The 16,080-nt window shown below is 57.2% G+C and overlaps 3 protein-coding genes across 4 annotated transcripts; 2 read left to right on the top strand and 1 right to left on the bottom strand.

Annotated features, from left to right (window-relative positions):
• Nucleotides 1–18: 18 nt before the first annotated feature.
• Nucleotides 19–4,223, top strand: SNX21 (sorting nexin family member 21). Its single transcript, XM_048819833.2, has 4 exons — nt 19–234; nt 897–1,184; nt 1,722–1,879; nt 2,402–4,223. Exons 2-4 carry the CDS (start codon nt 914–916, stop codon nt 3,071–3,073), a joined length of 1,101 nt encoding a protein of 366 aa, XP_048675790.2. The 5' UTR covers nt 19–234; nt 897–913; the 3' UTR covers nt 3,074–4,223.
• On the bottom strand, nt 4,135–10,183 carry ACOT8 (acyl-CoA thioesterase 8). 2 transcript variants are annotated; one of them, XM_048819834.2, is made up of 6 exons: nt 9,977–10,179; nt 9,216–9,352; nt 6,925–7,150; nt 6,395–6,552; nt 4,635–4,826; nt 4,135–4,559 (listed from the first exon to the last, which is right to left on the bottom strand). In XM_048819834.2, exons 1-6 carry the CDS (start codon nt 10,150–10,152, stop codon nt 4,441–4,443), a joined length of 1,008 nt encoding a protein of 335 aa, XP_048675791.1. In that variant the 5' UTR covers nt 10,153–10,179; the 3' UTR covers nt 4,135–4,440. The 2 variants fall into 2 exon arrangements, with proteins under 2 accessions (XP_048675791.1, XP_048675793.1); XM_048819836.2 differs by lacking the exon at nt 4,635–4,826 and having other exon boundaries at nt 9,977–10,183.
• A 213-nt stretch (nt 10,184–10,396) lies between these two features.
• Nucleotides 10,397–15,803, top strand: ZSWIM3 (zinc finger SWIM-type containing 3). Its single transcript, XM_048819832.2, has 2 exons — nt 10,397–11,130; nt 12,947–15,803. The coding sequence occupies exons 1-2, from the start codon at nt 10,976–10,978 to the stop codon at nt 14,964–14,966; spliced, it is 2,175 nt and encodes a 724-aa protein (XP_048675789.2). The 5' UTR covers nt 10,397–10,975; the 3' UTR covers nt 14,967–15,803.
• Nucleotides 15,804–16,080: the final 277 nt, after the last annotated feature.

The raw sequence follows: 16,080 nt of genomic DNA, 5'->3' as shown, positions 1-16,080 counted from the left end.
GACAGGGATGGATCCGGATTGGTTGGGTGCCGTTGTGTGGCTCAGGATTAACTCCGGATTGGGCGGCGGAGGCGGATCCAGATGAGGCGCCGTGCACACAGGGGAGCCCGATCGGGATCAGCCAGCCCCCGGCTGGGCAGGATCCGGGTTCCCGGGCGGAGGCGGAGCTGCGGCGGGGAGGATCCAAGGAGGAGCCGCGGCTGAGCGGCCATCGCAATCCGGACCGCGGCCCCGGTGAGCAGCTCGGTGGCCGGGGAGCGGCTCCGGGATAGTGCGGCCCGGCCCGGCCCCCACTGACCCCCCAGCTCCCGCGGGCGGCCCGGCCCCCACTGACCCCCAGCTGCCCCCCCATTGATGCTCCATGAACCCCCTAGCTGCCTCTGCCCCCTCCCCTTTGGCCCCCAGCTGCCCCTCCTTCCACCCAGTTACCCCCGCTCCCTCCATGGGGTACCGAGCTCGCTGCCCCGCAGCCCCTGGCTGGTGCAAGGCAGAGAGAGGGAGCAGCGACCCTGGGGCTGGGGCCGGCTCTGTGCCGGAGGGAGCGGCTGTGTCCTGGGGGGCGCGGGGCCCTGGGGGTCTCATTTCCCCGCAGGTTTGTAGCGAAAACCACAAAGCACTTGGAGCACCGGATTGGAAACTCCTGCCTGCACCTGTCGCCCTCCCGAACCCTGTCCTCAGCCTTGACCCCAATCCCCCCCCCCCCCCCCCACTGCTCAGCCTGTGCCCTCCTCCTCTGGGGTCTCCCTGGACTTGGCAGGTGCAGAATGGCCCCCGCCGCCGTCTCTGACTGCTGGCCACGGTCTCACCTCTCCCTGCCCCACCCCTGGGTGCAAGTGCCTTCTCCCACGCAGGCCCGGTTCATTGCCCCCCTTCCTGACCAGCCTCTCCTCCTGCAGCTGCTGAGCCGAGCCCCATGGCCTCCCGCCTCCTGCACCGGCTGCGGCATGCCCTGGCTGGAGAGGGCGAGGGTGACCGGGAGGGACACGGCGGAGGCAGCTCAGAGGCGGAGGAATTCCCAGAGAGCTCCGAACTGGAGGACGACACGGACGGGCTGTCCACGCGGCTCAGTGGCACCCTGAGCTTCACCAGTAATGAGGAGGAGGAGGAGGAGGAGGAGAATGAGGAGGATGCCGCTAGCCAGGAGCTGGGGCTGCCCAAGAACCCCGGAGCCATGGAGAATGGAGGCAGGTGCCAGGGTCCCCTAGTTACTCGGGTCTGGGGTGGGGGTGCTGGCCCAGCCAAGACCCTTTTCTGCTGGGGTGGGGATGGAGGCTCTGTTATTCCAGTAGCGCTGGCGAGGACCAGCCGTGGGCCCCTCGTGCTAGGTGCTGTATAAACCCAGAACAAAGGCAGCCCCAAGGAGCGTCCAGTCTGAGTGCATGAGGAGACAACAGTTGCCGGGGGAGCACGAGGAACCAGCGAGACCACACCGGCCAGCCTGATGGACAGTGGGCTCGGCCAGCCCGCCGTCAGGTTGGTTGTAGGCCCCACAGCGTGTGCCTGGGAAGGCAGCATGGGAGAATGTGGGCTGGCATGAGGGGCCAGTGCCAATGGACTGCCCATGCCTGTGCCCAACAGGGAGCCCTGAACTCCCCAGGCCTCTCTCTGCAGGAGAGGGCCCGGGCCACTGGGGGCCCTGGGCCACTGGGGGCGAGCCCTCCCTCTCCCTTTACCAGGGTGGCTGGCCTGCGGGGTGAGCGCTTGGCTTGTCTCCGGTGCAGATCAGAGCCCTGCTCCAGCTGAACACCTGGGCAGTAACCTACTGACACGCCAGCTCCACGACTTCTGGAGGAGATCACGCAGCAGCCTGGCTCCCCAGCGCCTGCTCTTTGAGGTCACCAGCGCCAGCGTTGTCAGCGAGCGCTCCTCCAAATACGTGGTGAGTGACACTGGCCGCGGGGGCCAGGCTGGGACTCTGGAGGGGGAGACGGGGTACGGGCTGCCCAATCCTGTGGGTGCTGGATGCCCCCTGCTCCTCCCACCCAAGCACGCCACTCATGAAAAGTGCTTGGGTCCCAAGACCTTTGGGAGTGTGCCGTCCCCGTTGGACGGAGAGGGAGGGCAAGGCGACCGGGGGGGCTGGAGCTGATTCTTGTCTCTGTCTCTCCCTGTGCTGCTTGGATGGCGCTGGCGGCTCAGACGAGCCTCAGGTAACTCTTGCTGCTGTTACCCAGCCTGCTCCCCTCCCCCTGCTCCCGCCAGCCCTTCCCTGCCCCAGGCAGAGCCACCAGGAGGTCTCTGCTGCCTGTCCCCTTCCCCAGCGCGTGGACCCGGGTGCGATTGGTTCGCTGCGCCGCCGTCCGCAGCGTTCCCCTCCCGCGTGCTGAGTCTGGGGGCAGGCAGATCCTGGAGAGCCTGTGCACCCCAGCTGCTTCTCGCTCACGGCCCTGCTCTCCCACAGCTCTACACCGTCTACCTGATCCGCTCCAGACAGTTTGACAAGGCCCCGGCCGCTATTGCCCGGCGCTACTCGGACTTCGAGAGACTGAACCGGCGCCTGCGTCACCGGTTTGGCTGCGACATGGCAGGCGTCTCCTTCCCCAGGAAGAGGCTACGCAAGAACTTCACAGCAGAAACCATCGCCAAGCGGAGCCGGGCCTTTGAGCAGTTCCTGTCCCACCTGCACTCCATCACTGAGATCCGCCGCTCCTCCGACTTCCTGGAGTTCTTCTTCCTGCATGACCTGCAGGCAGCACAGCGCCTCACCTGCAGCGGCATGTACCGCGAGGCCCTGGCCACCTGGAGCAACGCCTACCAGCTCCAGGACAAGCTGGGCGTCTGCAACTCGGGCCGCTTCCTCCTCACGCTGGCTGGCCTGGTGGTTTGCCACCAGGAGCTGGACGAGCTGAGCGAGGCTCATCGCTACTGCGAGCAGGCTCTGCGGCTCCTGGAGGCCCAAGACAGCCACTCCTTGCTGGAGCCCTTCCTTCAGGCGCATGTCCACCTGTCCTGGAAGGTGGGGAAAGACAAGCGCCAGTCGGAGGCCAGGCTGCAGGGGCTGCAAGGAACTGGGGTGGCTCTCCAGCAGCAGCCCACCCTGAAGGAGTTCTTGATCAAGGAGGCTTTGGACTGAGTGCCCAGGCCCCCAGCACTGGGACTGGGCGGGGACCGAGCAGCGTGGGTCTCGAGGAAGGAGGCTGCATTGTCCATGGGGACTGGAAGAGCAGCAGCGGCTGTAGGTCAGGGATGGGGTGTGTCTTGAGCCTAGGCCTAGAGTGGTAGAGGGGGAGCTGCAGGTCAGGCTGAGTGTGCAGTGGCAGGGCTTTGTCTGTACGGTGCAGGGGGGAGAGCGCGACACTGGCAGAGGGGTGGCCCGGGGCCCTGGACTGGCCCGGGGCCCTGGACTGGCCCAGCACCTGCCTGTCCTGGGACCTGTTCTCTTGGAAATGTGCTTCTCTAAGTATGTGAAATGGCCCGTCCCTCAGTGCTGGGCGTGCAGCCTCCCTGGTGCCAGGTCGACTCCTGGCTCCCTTAGGGGAGGGAGCTGCTGCTGGGCCATATTGATACAGTACTAAAGGGATTCGCTGGCGCCAGGCAGAGTCTGGGGCTCTCCTTTGGGAACTTTTAACAATACTTGAAGACTTGGTAGGAAAAGGGACCGAGACTCCCCAGAGTGTGTTCAGATTAACCCTCCCCTGGCCCCATTGCAAGGAGACAGCTCTCCAGCCTTTCAGCAACAACCCTAGGGGCCAGGGCAGCAGCGGGGGCTGGGAGGACAGATCCCCAGGACCCACCGTGCCTTGTGCTTTGGCTGAGAGGTGAAGACAGTCAGTCCTTCTCCTCCTCCCCCTCTACCAGGCCTTACTGTGCTAGGCTACTGCGGGAGTGGCTGAGACTCCCCTGGGGCCTCTCCCAGCCTGCAGGGAGAGCGAGAGCAGGAGCTGCAGCCGAGCCACTGGGGCTGGGGAGGGGAACTGAGAAAGGGAAGCTGCAAGGGCTCTGCAGCAGCTTTCTTCCCTGGCCCAGCCAGAGATGCCCTGCAGCCTGAGCTCCAGCCCCTCGCTCTCCTCATACCCCTCTGGGTCTCTGCCCCTCCTCCAAGGCCCCGGGGGCTCCCTTCTGAGTAGGTCATAGCCCCAGCAGGGTGCTACTCCAGAGCAGATGTCTAAATGCCATGGAGGGACTGAGTCTGGGTGGGCCATGGAGGCTTTATTAGAGGGAGGCGGGGGGCAGTGTCTGACAGGCCGCTCTAATCAACAGTCAATAAAACAGATATTCCCAGGGCTGCTGTGACTGCGTGGTCCCTCTGGTGCAGCCCTGGGCGGTTGCAGGCTGGGCTGAGGCTTCCAGCAGCACGGAGTTCCTGCTGGCTTGAGGCTTCTTTCCACTCCTGCCCCAGATCTTGGTCATGCCCATCTTCGTGCGGGGGCCCAGCACTGCCAGCTGCCCAGCCTGCACCCCCAGAGCAGGGGTGGATGTGGCTGCTGCTGACTTGTCCAGCTACAGTTTGCTCTCAGCTGGGCTCTGCGTCACCCTGATGACTCCTTCCTGCGCGCAGGTGACAGCCAGGACTCCATCCCTGCGCCACAGCCGCCCATGCACCAGCCCTCGGCACCCACCTGCCCGGGAGAGAGAGCATCCATTACCCTGTGGCCAAGCAGCTCCCCAGCACCTGCAGCAGGGGGAGGACTTACCGGCCCAGGGGCTCTCACACTCGTACAGCATCCAGTGGTCAGCGCGGAAGGGGGCGTGGAACCACATGGAGTGGTCGAGGGACACCATGAACTTGACAGGATGCTGCCGGTGCGGGAGCAGAGCTGTGCCCAGGAAGGCATAGTCGGAGATGTAGGCAGCCACGCAGCAGTGCAGCTTCATATCACACTCCCCTGCCAAGCAACCAGAACCCAGCCTCAGAGTTCAGAGATGAGCCCGGTCGTGCCACGCTCGTCCTCGCGGAGCGGGTGCCTTGGGGAAACGTCTGTGGAGCTGCTGAGGGTTCAGCTCCCCTGAGGGGTGTATACTATACACTATACCTGGCCACTGAGCTGATGAGCACAGTGAATGAGCCAGCAGCTGCAAAAGGTGAGTCCCTGCTGCACCTGAACTGTTGGCCTGTCCTGGGTTAGGGAGGCAGTGGGGCTGTGCACACAGGCCATCACAGGCTTGGGAGCAAGAGGTGGGAGATCACCGGCAGCTCCCCCCGCCCAGAACACGGACTCAGCAGTGAGGCTACACCCAGCCTTGACCGGGCCTGCCCCTTCATTCCAGGTGTGGGCGGGCAGGCTCAGCAAGGCAGATCCAAGTGTGGAGGGGCTTAGCGTGTGTGAATGGGGGGATCCAGGTGTGGGTGGCTCCGTGGGGGACCTGGATGCACAGGGGCTTGTCGCAGGGTTTTGAATGCAATGGCACTCTGCAGGGGAGTCCAGGTGAAGGTAGTTGGGGCTCAGCGAGGGGGTCTGGATGTGGGGAGGGGGAATAGAGCTCAGCAGGGGGGTTGGTGTGGGAGGAGCAGTGGGGGATCCAGGTGCAACTGGTTGGGGCTTAGTGGGGTGGGAATCTGGATGGCTCGTCGGGGTGGTCTAGGGGGAGTGGGGCTCATCAGGGTGCGGGGGTACTGAGTGCTGGTGGGTGAGGCTCAGTGGGAGGGTCCGGGTATGAGGATGTCTGGGTGCACGGGTGTTGGGCAGATGGGGGAGCAGCTCCCTGTACAGGGATCCCTCCCCCTGCAGCTAAGGAGCGACAGGTGCAGGAAGCAGAGGGGGGAATTTACAGAGCTTCCTGTACCTGGGGGAGAAATCTGGGAATGGGTCTGACCTGGCCCTGGATGCTGTGCAGGGAAAGAGGAAGTCCCATCCTCCCCAGCCAGAACTAGCAGCTGAGCCAGGCGCAGGGTAGGCGCCACCAGCCAGGTCTTCCCTAGTCTCACCCTCTGCCCCACAGTGATTTACCTGGGCACTTGAAACATACTGCTGTGGGAGTCACGTGACTGCTCTTTTGGCTTCCCTTTGCTTCCCCATCAGAAAGTCATTTTTCTGCAGGGAAGCATGTACAGTGGTGCAGAATTCCCCCAGGAGTCAGCTTCTCTGTAAAGCTCCAGACCTACATCTTGGCTGTGTGGCCAAAGGGCCTCAGGCCTCTGCCAAGGGGCACTTATCTGGCCACCCCAAGGTAGCAGCAGTTACCAATTGCATTGCAGCACTTGGCCCTTAGGATGAAATCCAGTGTCATTATCCCCACGTTACAAAGGGGGACACTGGCAAGTGTTGACTAGAACTTGCTCACGGCCACAGAACGAGTCCATGGCAGAGCTGGGTACAGGCCACAGGAGTTCTTGGCTACCATTCCCTGCTCACCTACTAGGCAGCAGAGTCTTTCTGGGAGCCTGGAGGAAGTAAGGGGATGCCCTGGGGGTGCACGCCGGAAGCAGGTACTTAGTCCTTGACACAGGACTTACCAATGTAGCCTCGTGCCCGAACCCAGAGCAGCTGCTTGGGCTCCTGAGACAGCTGGCAGAAAGTCTTCGACGGGCTCACAGGCTTGATCTCAACCGGTACCTCCTGGGCCAGGATCTTGTTGAGTCCCAGCCTGTATTTCTCCACCAAATTGGGATCCCTTTAGACAACAAACACAGTGACACTAGTGCTAGATTTCCAGCAAGAGCTGCTGTAGTGACGTCAGGGCTACAAGGGCAGCCCACTAGCCAAGTTGATTTGGGGGAGGAATCCCCACATCGGCTGCAGTAGTGTCCGCTCACAGCCCCAGGATGGAGGTGCTCTGGCAGAGCTTTCAGGGAGCTTCCCATTGCCAGACAATCACACGGTCACTCTCCTCTGCTGAAGCTGGACCCATCTCTCAGGAGGTGGGTTTCCTCCCTCTGGTCTGACTCTGCTTAGCAAGCTGTGAGAGCTGCCTCTCCCCAACTATTCCCCAGCACACACAAATGAGGGCAGAAACTGCTGCCCTGCTTCCTCTCCGTTCACTCACTGCAGGTATTTCTGAATTAGCTCTTCTTGAGACAGCAGCTCCTCCGGGGGTGGCACAGTGGGCATGGTGAACTGGTGCTGCACAGGGCTCTCCTGGGTCTGCTGGAAGGAGGCCTGGCAGATGAGGATTGGCTTCCCATGCTGAATGGCCTTCACTGAGCGAACAGAGAAGCTCTTCCCTGTGCGTGTGCGCTCCACCTGGTATAGAACCGGCACCGTAGGATCCCCTGGAACAGGGAAAGGCCGTGTGACATAGAGCAACATCTCACTCCTGGCTACCCAAGGGCAGCGCCGAGCACCTGAGCGCTAACAGCTGCTGTTTGAAGGAGATAACATTTACAGAAGAAGGGACCCTCTGCCTGGCCCCCATCATCTGCATTAAGATCAGGACTTGAATCCAGAGCTGCCTTGGAAGCTACCAGGCTGATACCGCCTTGGGTGAGTTTCCTACCCAAGGATCCCTCAGTGAGGAGCAGTTTCCTAAGGTGTTCCCATGAAGACTCTTTGCTGCTGCCAATGTCTGCTTCAGGCTCACAGTCCCTGGAGGGGACTGGCTTTGCTGGGTGACTAACACACAGAGCAGTGCACTAATTCCCACCACCCCTGAGCTCAGGCACTTTACCCATTTTACAGCTGTATAAAACAAGGCAGAGAAGTGATTTGCAATATGAAATCCCAAACCTGCCACAGATAGGTGCTGTTCCTCCAGCCAGTAAAGGGCCCCAGACCTGGATGACTCTGAAGATCACGTATCATACCTCAGCTTACTCTGCATATACTGGCAAGAGAAGCTCCCTCACTTTACCCCAGCAACAGCTGGGCACTGCACCCAGATCGGAACACCCAGGGGACTCCACCAGCTCCTACTAGTGACCTCAATATCCTCCCCCACCACACTACAGTGACTCCAGGTGAAGTGTTGCCTGAAGCATCCTTGGCAGATTAGCCAGGCAACCTTTTATTGTAGGTAGGTTCATATACAGCGCTTGTCACCGTAGTATCGGAGCACCTTCCAGTCCTTTATTAAGTGACATGACTATTATGTCATGTAGTAATAGTTCTCTCATCCTCTGACCCCCAGGGGATAGGTGTCTTGTTTCTGAAGCTAGAGACAGTAACTCCTCGCTTAACGTTGTAGTTATGTTCCTGAAAAATGCTACTTTAAGCAAAACTATGTTAAGCAAGTCCAATTTCCCCATAAGAATTAATGTAAATAGGGGGGTTAGGTTCCAGGGAATTTTTTTTCTCCAGACAAAATAAATATATATACACACACACACACACAGTATAAGTTTTAAATAAACAATTGAACACTGTACACAGCAATGATGATTGTGAAGCTTGGTTGAGGTGGTGAAGTCAGAGTGGGGGGATATTTCCCAGGGAATGCCTTACTGCTAAATGATGAACTAGCATTCAGCTGAGCCCTAAGGGTTTACATGTTGTTAACGTATCCTCACACCCGACAAGGCAGCATGAATGGAGGGAAGAGGCACAACAGATGCATAGCAGTGGCTGCAAACATTCCCTGTGGAAACTGAACAGTGATGAAGAACCCACGCTATCCCACTAGAGCACACCACTCCCTCCACTTTCCAACGTGCCGGGGGGAGGGGATTGTGTGTGTGAGAGCACCACACATAGTGTGTGTGTCTGTGTGTGAGAGAGAGAGACGTGCATTGCCCCTTTAAGTATGCTGACTGCACTGTAAGTACACCGCCTTTTTAAGCGGATCAGCAAATTGACAAAGCAGCTGCTGCCAGCAAGCTCCCTCCCTCTTGAGCCCTGTCATGTGTCATCTCTGTGGAGATGGGGTGTAGGAGTGGGGGGAGAGGAGCAGCAGGAAGGAGACACCCTGACATCAGCACCCATTCCCCCCCCCCCGCCCCGGGCTGCACGCCAAGCGGGAGGCTGGGGAGCAGCACAGGGCGGGGGGGGAGGGACGGCTGAACAGGGAACCCAGGGGAGCTGATGGGGGGCTGCCGGCCCACCCTGGTTCCAAGTCCCCGGCCCCAGCGCCAAGGGGCTGCTCTCCCTGCGAGCAGTGGACAAAACAGCCGGCTGCCAAAGAACGTTATAGGGGAGCCTTGCGCAACTTTAAACGAGCCGTGTTCCCTCATAGGTCAGCGACACCGAAACACCGTTAGCCGGGAGCAGCCGCTGCGTTCCGGGCCAGGCAGGTCGCTCTTTGTGCTAGGGCAGCGCGGTCAAGGTCAAGGAAATGCCCCTTGCACTTGGACCGGCGCCATCCCCCGGCCGGAGCGCGCTCTGGCTTCCCGAGGTCGCGTTTACCTGCTCGCACAAAGTAACAGTGCAGGGAGTGGGCGTGGACGTCCTCGCTCACCGCCTTGGCGGCCGCCACCAGGGCCTGGCCCACGATCTGCCCGCCGAAGAGCCGCCGCGTGGCGGGGACCCAGGAGTGCCGCCCTCTGCGGGGACAGGAACGAGGCGGAGATCAGCCCCGGGACACTGCCCCGTGGCGTTTCCCGCCGGCGGGGGACCAGGCGGAGCGGCTCTCCGGTCCGCGCTCGCTGGCCGGCCGCTTCCCGGCCGCGCGGGGGGGGGGGGGCCGGGGCTCCGGGCCGGGGCCCGGGGCGGGGGGCCCCGGGGCGGGGGGGGGCAGGGGGGCGCGGGGGAAGCCCTGAGGGAGACGCCACGCGGCGATTCCCCGCTCTCCGGCGGCGCGGGGGGGGGGCTCCGGGGCGGGGGGGGCAGGGGGCCCCGGGGCAGGGGGAGACGCCACGCGGCTGCCGCCGGCCCTGCCCCGGAGCGATTCCCCGCTCCCCGGCGGCGGGGGGGGGGGGGCGCGGGGGAAGCCCTGAGGGAGACGCCACGCGGCGATTCCCCGCTCTCCGGCGGCGCGGGCCGCGCGGGGGGCGCTCCGGGGCGGGGGGGGCAGGGGGCCCCGGGGCAGGGGGACGCGGGGGGGGGCAGGGGGAGACGCCACGCGGCTGCCGCCGGCCCTGCCCCGGAGCGATTCCCCGCTCCCCGGCGGCGGGGGGGGGCGCGGAGGCCGCGCGCGCAGGGGCCCCGGGGAGCGGCGCCGCCGGCACCTGAACAGGTCCAGGTCCAGGGGCTCCAGGCTGAGGACGCTGGTGACCAGGACGCTGCGCAGGTCGCCGGCGGGCGCCGGTTGCCCCGCATCGGGCCGGTCCCCGCTCCCGGGAGACTCGGCTCTGGCCCCCGCCGCTGGAACCCGGAAGCCGCCGGCGCTCGCGGGGGCCGCCATCTTCTTTAGTCACGTGACGCGAAGTCCACCCAGAAACGACCTCCAAAGGCGGGCTGCTATAGGCGTTAACACGAATGCACCCGCTGATTGGCTGCAAGAGCTGCCCATCATCCTTTACATCCGGTATCTTCTTGAAGAAGCGGGAAGTACCCGCCTAAAATATGGGGGCGGGACGTGCGATCTTATTGGACTGCTCAATTGTCAGTCACTTGTCACGTGATCCCCAAGTTCTGTGTTGCTTGGTGAGGCTGCTGTCAATCCGGGATCATAGCCGCTGATTGGCCAATTCGCTGAGGAGGGCGGTGGCTGTGGCTGGGTTAATATGAGCTGAGCTGGCTCACGTACCGTCTCCATCTTCATCAGCAGCTGTAGAGGCAGGTGGGGCTCGGTCCCCGCTCCCGGGTGAGCCCCGGCGCAGGGAGAGGGGCTCCTTTGCCTGCCCAGGCCCAGGCCCAGGCCCAGGCCCAGGCCGTGCTGGGCGCTGGGCTCATTGCAGGCGAGGGGGAGCCGGGCTGGGTGAACCCAGCTGGGGCCTGGGGCGGTGCCCAGCGAAGGGGCTGCCGGGGTGGCATGGGGAGCAGAGAGGGTTAAGCTCAGTTGCGGCTCGGGGGGCTGGGGAGAAGTCCAGGAATCCCAGAAGGGTTACAGCGGCCCTGGCTCTGAGGCACGCGGGACGTTGCCCGCAGGAGACCCTGAGGCGTGTGGCATGCTGTGCAGCAAAGCTGGAGCTCTTCTAGCACCGTCCTATTCCAGCCCTGAACTTAGGGCGAGGCTCAGAGAGCCTAGGCGTGGCGACAGGGCACATGCAGGGGACTGAATAGCCATGGAAGTTGGCTCATGCTTTAGAAACTATGATGACTTCAAGGAGTGTTTCAGCACTTACAAGAAAGAGAACAAGTGTCACTATGGCTTAAAGAACTGTGTCTCTGTCCGCTTTTACAACCGGAAACATGGGACCAGCATCCGCGAGGACATCACGTAAGGCTCTTTGTGCTCTAGGGGTGGGAGGGAAGGGGGCCTCAGGCACTTATGAAAATACTCTCCTGTTTCCTGAGGTAAGACCAAGATCCTTCCTGACCCACCTGTGGTCATTAAAGATCCTCTGACCTCCTACCAGGGATAGGATATTAACCTTAGTGCCCGGCCAAGTCCCAGCACAGGGTCAGTCTGTGCTGCCTAACTAAATAGCTTCTGCAGTCTACATTGGAAATGGGGTTCTTTTTCACTTTTTGTCTGAAACTGCCATGCAGTGTTACCATATGTAGTTAAATAGCTGCCTTGGTCCATCCCAGAGGTGGGTGTGCTTCACTGGAGAAGACGTGGATCCTTTGAGAAGTGTTTTGGACAATAACTATACCCAACTCTTCTCTGCACTTATTAGTAGATCTGAACATGCTTTACAAAGGAGGTCAATGTGACTATCACTGTTTTATAGAATGGGAAACTGAGGCACTGATCAAGGAGATGTCATGCCCAAGGGTCACCCAGCAGGCTAGTGACAGAACGAAAAATGGAACCCAGGTCTCCTGAGGCCTAGTCTGGTGCTCTAGCCGCTAGGCATGAGAGTTATTTGTACCTGTTTGAAGTGATCAGTTGTGGCTGTGTCACATCATCCTTAAAAATCATGGGCCAGATTTTCAAATTTGTGTGTGCTTAAGTTAAATGCAAATACCAGTATGCAGGCACTCATTGGCTATCTGTCGTACTTGCCAGTTTCAAACTCTCATCCTATTTTGAGTCAACATTAATTTCACACCTTCACCTTTTACTAATGTCTTTTTGGCTAGTACCTATCTCCTCCCATAATATACTCTCTCTTTCCCCTTAGTTCCTCTGGTAGTATTCCCTCATTTTACGTTTTTTGTTGTTCATAGTTCTTTCCCTGTTGCCTGAACTGATTGTTTATTAGTTTGAGGGCATGCTCACCCCCTCTCCCTCGCCTGCCTGCCTTTCATTTCCAGGACAGCCTTTTTAACCTTGATCGGTGAGCTGATGACTTGTGAGATCATACAGGCTAACTTTTATTTCTTGCAATTTTCTTTTTCCAAGGAACTGTCTGTTGTGTGCCTTAATTAGTGTCGATTAGCATTCCCCAGTCACCTTCACACTAATGGGTTTTAGTATTGCCTTCCATTGCACCTTACTTAAGGTCCGATTATACAGGTCTTACTTACGTGAGCAGCCCTATTGAAGTAATGGGCCCAATTTGCCGCCTTTATAAGTTAGTGGAGTCACTCATGTGAATAAAAGGCTGAATGATCAGACTCGTTTCTTAATTCCTCCAAACTTGCGTTCTTGAAACATAAATTCCTGATGCATGATAGGAAATGCTTCCTTACTATGTTGAACTAAAGTAACTTGTCATCTGCTCCTCTTGTTGCAGAAGACAGCTGTAGGAGTGATTTGGGCTGCAAAGGAATATAATAAGAGCAAATAAAATTTCCTGAAGTGATCGTGTCAGTGATATGCTTTGACCTTGCCACCTCCGAGGACTGGGAGTGTCTGAGACCAATTGCAGAGGATTAGTCAGAGATGGAGATTTCAGTCTAACCCAAGACAGTGATCAAACATTATAAGTATCACTTTAGCCTCTTCTTTCTTGACCTGTATGTAGAACACTAGCCATATTTGGTGAAATCATTTCATCCTAACATCTCCTATTATGGTGATATGTGCTTGTCATGCAGTCCTTGGCTACAGTGTTGGCATGTCAGAGAGGGAGATGGCTCTGCACCAGTACTGTTTGGTCAGACTACGTTCTGTTCCATTGCTAACTGTCTCTCCACTTCCCCAGGTTCATCCAGGTGAAGTTTGGCTGTGTCCGGACACGGGAATACAGTAAGAAGAGGAAACCACAGCCCAGCTTGTGCCCAGCTTTTTTTGTCCTGCAGTATAACGAGGAAATAGACCGGCTGGTGATTACTGAACTGAACAGTAATCACATCCATGTAGACCCGGGGGGAACTTCCTTGTCCCGTACTAGCTCTTCTCTAGTGACGAGAACCACAACCAAAATTGCAAGTTGCATGGCAGATGGCAGCCCTGCAACAAAACTGCGTAGACAACAATCAAGAGAGGCAGAAGCCACTGTAACAGTCAGTGAGGAGTGTGTGATGGCTGACATGACTTTGAATGGGTCACCTGCTCCACTTAGCAAGGTTGCTATGCAACCTGAGGCAGTGAAGGAAAGTGTCTCAACTTCAGCTTTAGTCAGAATTGCAGAGGTCATGAAAAACTTCCTGAGAGTGGACATGGGCTCATTGGCCTCTATTAGCGTGGGCAGCAACCAGGACCTAGACAGACTGAACTTCCAGACCAGCAAGATGAGGAGCCTGTTTGTCAAATTTCCTGAGAGCCTTTTGTTGCACAGGGTGCAGAGTGAGAGAGGGCATGTGCTTTATGCCTTCCTTGTGGAGAGTAAGGACCGAGTAGGGAAGATGGTGCACTTCGCTGTCCTGAAGGAGGACACCGGTGAGAATGTAAGCAAAATGCTGACTGTCTTCAAAGAGTTCAATCCTGAGTGGCAGAAGGTCAAGGTGGTCTTTGTGGACATGTCTTTCCTTCACAAAGCCACCATGCAGGAGCTCTTCCCCTCAACCCAGGTGCTTCTCTCTGTCTACCACACTGTCAGATTCCTTGAGAAGAAAGTAAAGGAAACAGTGGCCACTGTTTCCTTCAAGCATAAACTGAAGTTGGCTTTGAGGGAGGTGGTTTTTTCCACCTCAAATGCAAATCTAGACATCTTGTCTCAGCTGGTAAAGCGCTTGGTGGACAAAGAGTTGTACAACTATCTTCAGGCCAATTGGTTCTCCTGTGAGATGCTGTGGTACATGCATGCAAAGAAGGGCCTTCATTCCTGCAGCACCTACGTAGACAGTCTGGATCTCATCACTCATAAAATATCCAGTCTCTTCAACAAGCAGTTGTCCCTGGAGACCAGCATTCTTCATTTTGTTGAATATGCCGACTGCTTCAATACCAAAGGTCTGGAAAACCTGAACCAGGGTTTCTCAAGTGTTGAAGAAGAGAATCAAAGCAAACGTGTGGAAAAGCCGAAGGTGCGTACCCGTGCCTCCATGAAACGTACCCCTGTTGCTGCCTCAGAGCCCCAAAACAAATGTCCTGAACCGCCCAACCAACTTGCCAAACAGAAACCTGCAAATACCCCAGGCACCATGCTGGCAGCAATCCGAGAGAGTTGCACAGACCTAGGCTACCAGCTGTGTCTGAATGAGTGGGAGGTGGTGCAGAAGTCAACTCAGCTCATTAATGTCCTGAAAGACAATATTGTGGTTCAGCTGCTAGAAGACACACACCAGGTCAGCAAAGACTGCAAGAACTGCAGCTGTTACTTCCACTGCCGGTACCAGCTCCCCTGCAGGCACATCCTGTCTGTGCTGCATGCCAACAAGAAGGCTGTGGAGGAAGCTATGGTATGCAAGCGTTGGCAGAAGAAGTACCAGCACCTTTCAGTCTTGGGAGATAACCTCCTAGATGATGATGGGCCCTCAATGGGTAGCCAACCAGCAGCAGAAGAAGAAAGATATGACAAAATCCAGTCCCTCAGCAAGGAGCTTGCTAATCTCCTGATGCAGTGTGATGGGGAAGAGCTAGAGGAGCGCAGCTCCACACTCAAAATGATTGTGGATATCTGGGCTAAATCCTCAGAGCCAGTGGAGGCTGGGAAATGCTCTACCTTCAGAAATGTGGGGGACTTGCCATTTCTTTGGGTAAAGCAGGAGGAAATAGAAATGGAGGATGCAGGTGCAACCTCTGAGAGATCATTGACAGGTACCAACATGTTCCTGATTTGAAATGCCAGATGTTCTCGATTCAAACTTGGAGATTCAACAAGCTGTTAGTGGGAGCTGATGGTTTAATCCTCTCCCAGCCTCTTATGGTTCTCTCCCCATTCCCTGTCCCAGGAGACTCAGGGTTAACTGTTAACTTCCAAGACTGTTGAAGATCTCAGTAATAAACTTGAGACTTTCCTGTGTGCTCGTGTGTCTTCTCGGACTAGCCATGTTGTGGGTTTCGTTTTGGTTTGGTTTTTCTGGTAAGAGATTATAGCTGGCTAGAAGATGGCAATTCCCACTTGCCAAGTACATGCTAGGTGTCTGTGTAAGAACCTCAGGGCTGCTGAAGTCAAGCCAGTAGTGCTCCCTGTGGGATGGTCTCCTTAGCCCAGTCATCTGCCACAGAGGCCTGAAAACTAAGCTGAACCTGGTATAGAGGGCCTTACACTCCAAACCTGGTTATAGTGATTAAAATGAATAAGTTTCCTAACTCACTACTTTGATTTCTGAAAACTAATTCTTGGTTTTTAAATTTGGGGTGAACTTGTTCTCATTCCTTGCTGTGGTAAGACTTCAAAAAGGAAAAAAAAGTACTTGGCTTTGAACAGGCAGAGATGCAAGTCCAGCTGCCTTCCTCCCTACATCCTCTGCTGTGCACTATTTCAGGGCTGTGCCCTGCTCTCCTCTAAATAGCAGCTGGAAGAAAGTGCAATAATGAGTTTATGGTTTGTATGTTGCTGTTTGTGCTGAGACCACTGCAAGCAGTGGTCAGTTCGCTGCTGTGTATTTAGACCAAATTAATTGTTAAAATATGGTTCTGACTTTGTTTTGTCATTAAATTTGTTTTCCATTTTGTCTTGGGCCATACCGTGTCCTTCATGCTTGGCTTAAAATGCTTCTTTGCTTATAGTCCCATAGTGGTTTCTAACCAAAAGCATGTAAAGTAGTGCTGAGGCAGCTATCATCTCTGGTCTTTGAACTTCAGCCCTATAAACATGAAATATGTGCCTTCCTTGATTGCATTCAATGTGGTAGTGTCCTAAGGGGAAGTGGCTTGGGAGCTCTGGGTGGAAGGGTTGTTTTTCCCACCATTACAATTTAATGTTAATGTAATATCTTTGTATACAAATAA

Source organism: Caretta caretta, chromosome 13, assembly GCF_965140235.1.
Source record: "Caretta caretta isolate rCarCar2 chromosome 13, rCarCar1.hap1, whole genome shotgun sequence".
Classification (NCBI taxonomy): domain Eukaryota; kingdom Metazoa; phylum Chordata; order Testudines; family Cheloniidae; genus Caretta; species Caretta caretta.
The sequence above is the reverse complement of the archived record's forward strand: the minus strand, read 5'-3'. Positions and strand labels throughout refer to the sequence as shown.

Excerpts from the sequence above, each read along its gene's own strand:
- ZSWIM3 (XM_048819832.2), top strand. The coding sequence starts at position 10,976 with ATGGAAGTTGGCTCATGCTTTAGAAACTATGATGACTTCAAGGAGTGT. Across the intron at positions 11,131-12,946 it reads AGCATCCGCGAGGACATCAC|GTTCATCCAGGTGAAGTTTG; the intron begins GTAAGGCTCTTT and ends CCACTTCCCCAG.
- ACOT8 (XM_048819834.2), bottom strand. The coding sequence starts at position 10,152 with ATGGCGGCCCCCGCGAGCGCCGGCGGCTTCCGGGTTCCAGCGGCGGGG. Across the intron at positions 9,353-9,976 it reads CTGGACCTGGACCTGTTCAG|AGGGCGGCACTCCTGGGTCC; the intron begins GTGCCGGCGGCG and ends CTGTCCCCGCAG. Across the intron at positions 6,553-6,924 it reads CTAATTCAGAAATACCTGCA|GGATCCCAATTTGGTGGAGA; the intron begins GTGAGTGAACGG and ends TGTTGTCTAAAG.
- SNX21 (XM_048819833.2), top strand. The coding sequence starts at position 914 with ATGGCCTCCCGCCTCCTGCACCGGCTGCGGCATGCCCTGGCTGGAGAG. Across the intron at positions 1,185-1,721 it reads CGGAGCCATGGAGAATGGAG|ATCAGAGCCCTGCTCCAGCT; the intron begins GCAGGTGCCAGG and ends TCTCCGGTGCAG. Across the intron at positions 1,880-2,401 it reads AGCGCTCCTCCAAATACGTG|CTCTACACCGTCTACCTGAT; the intron begins GTGAGTGACACT and ends GCTCTCCCACAG.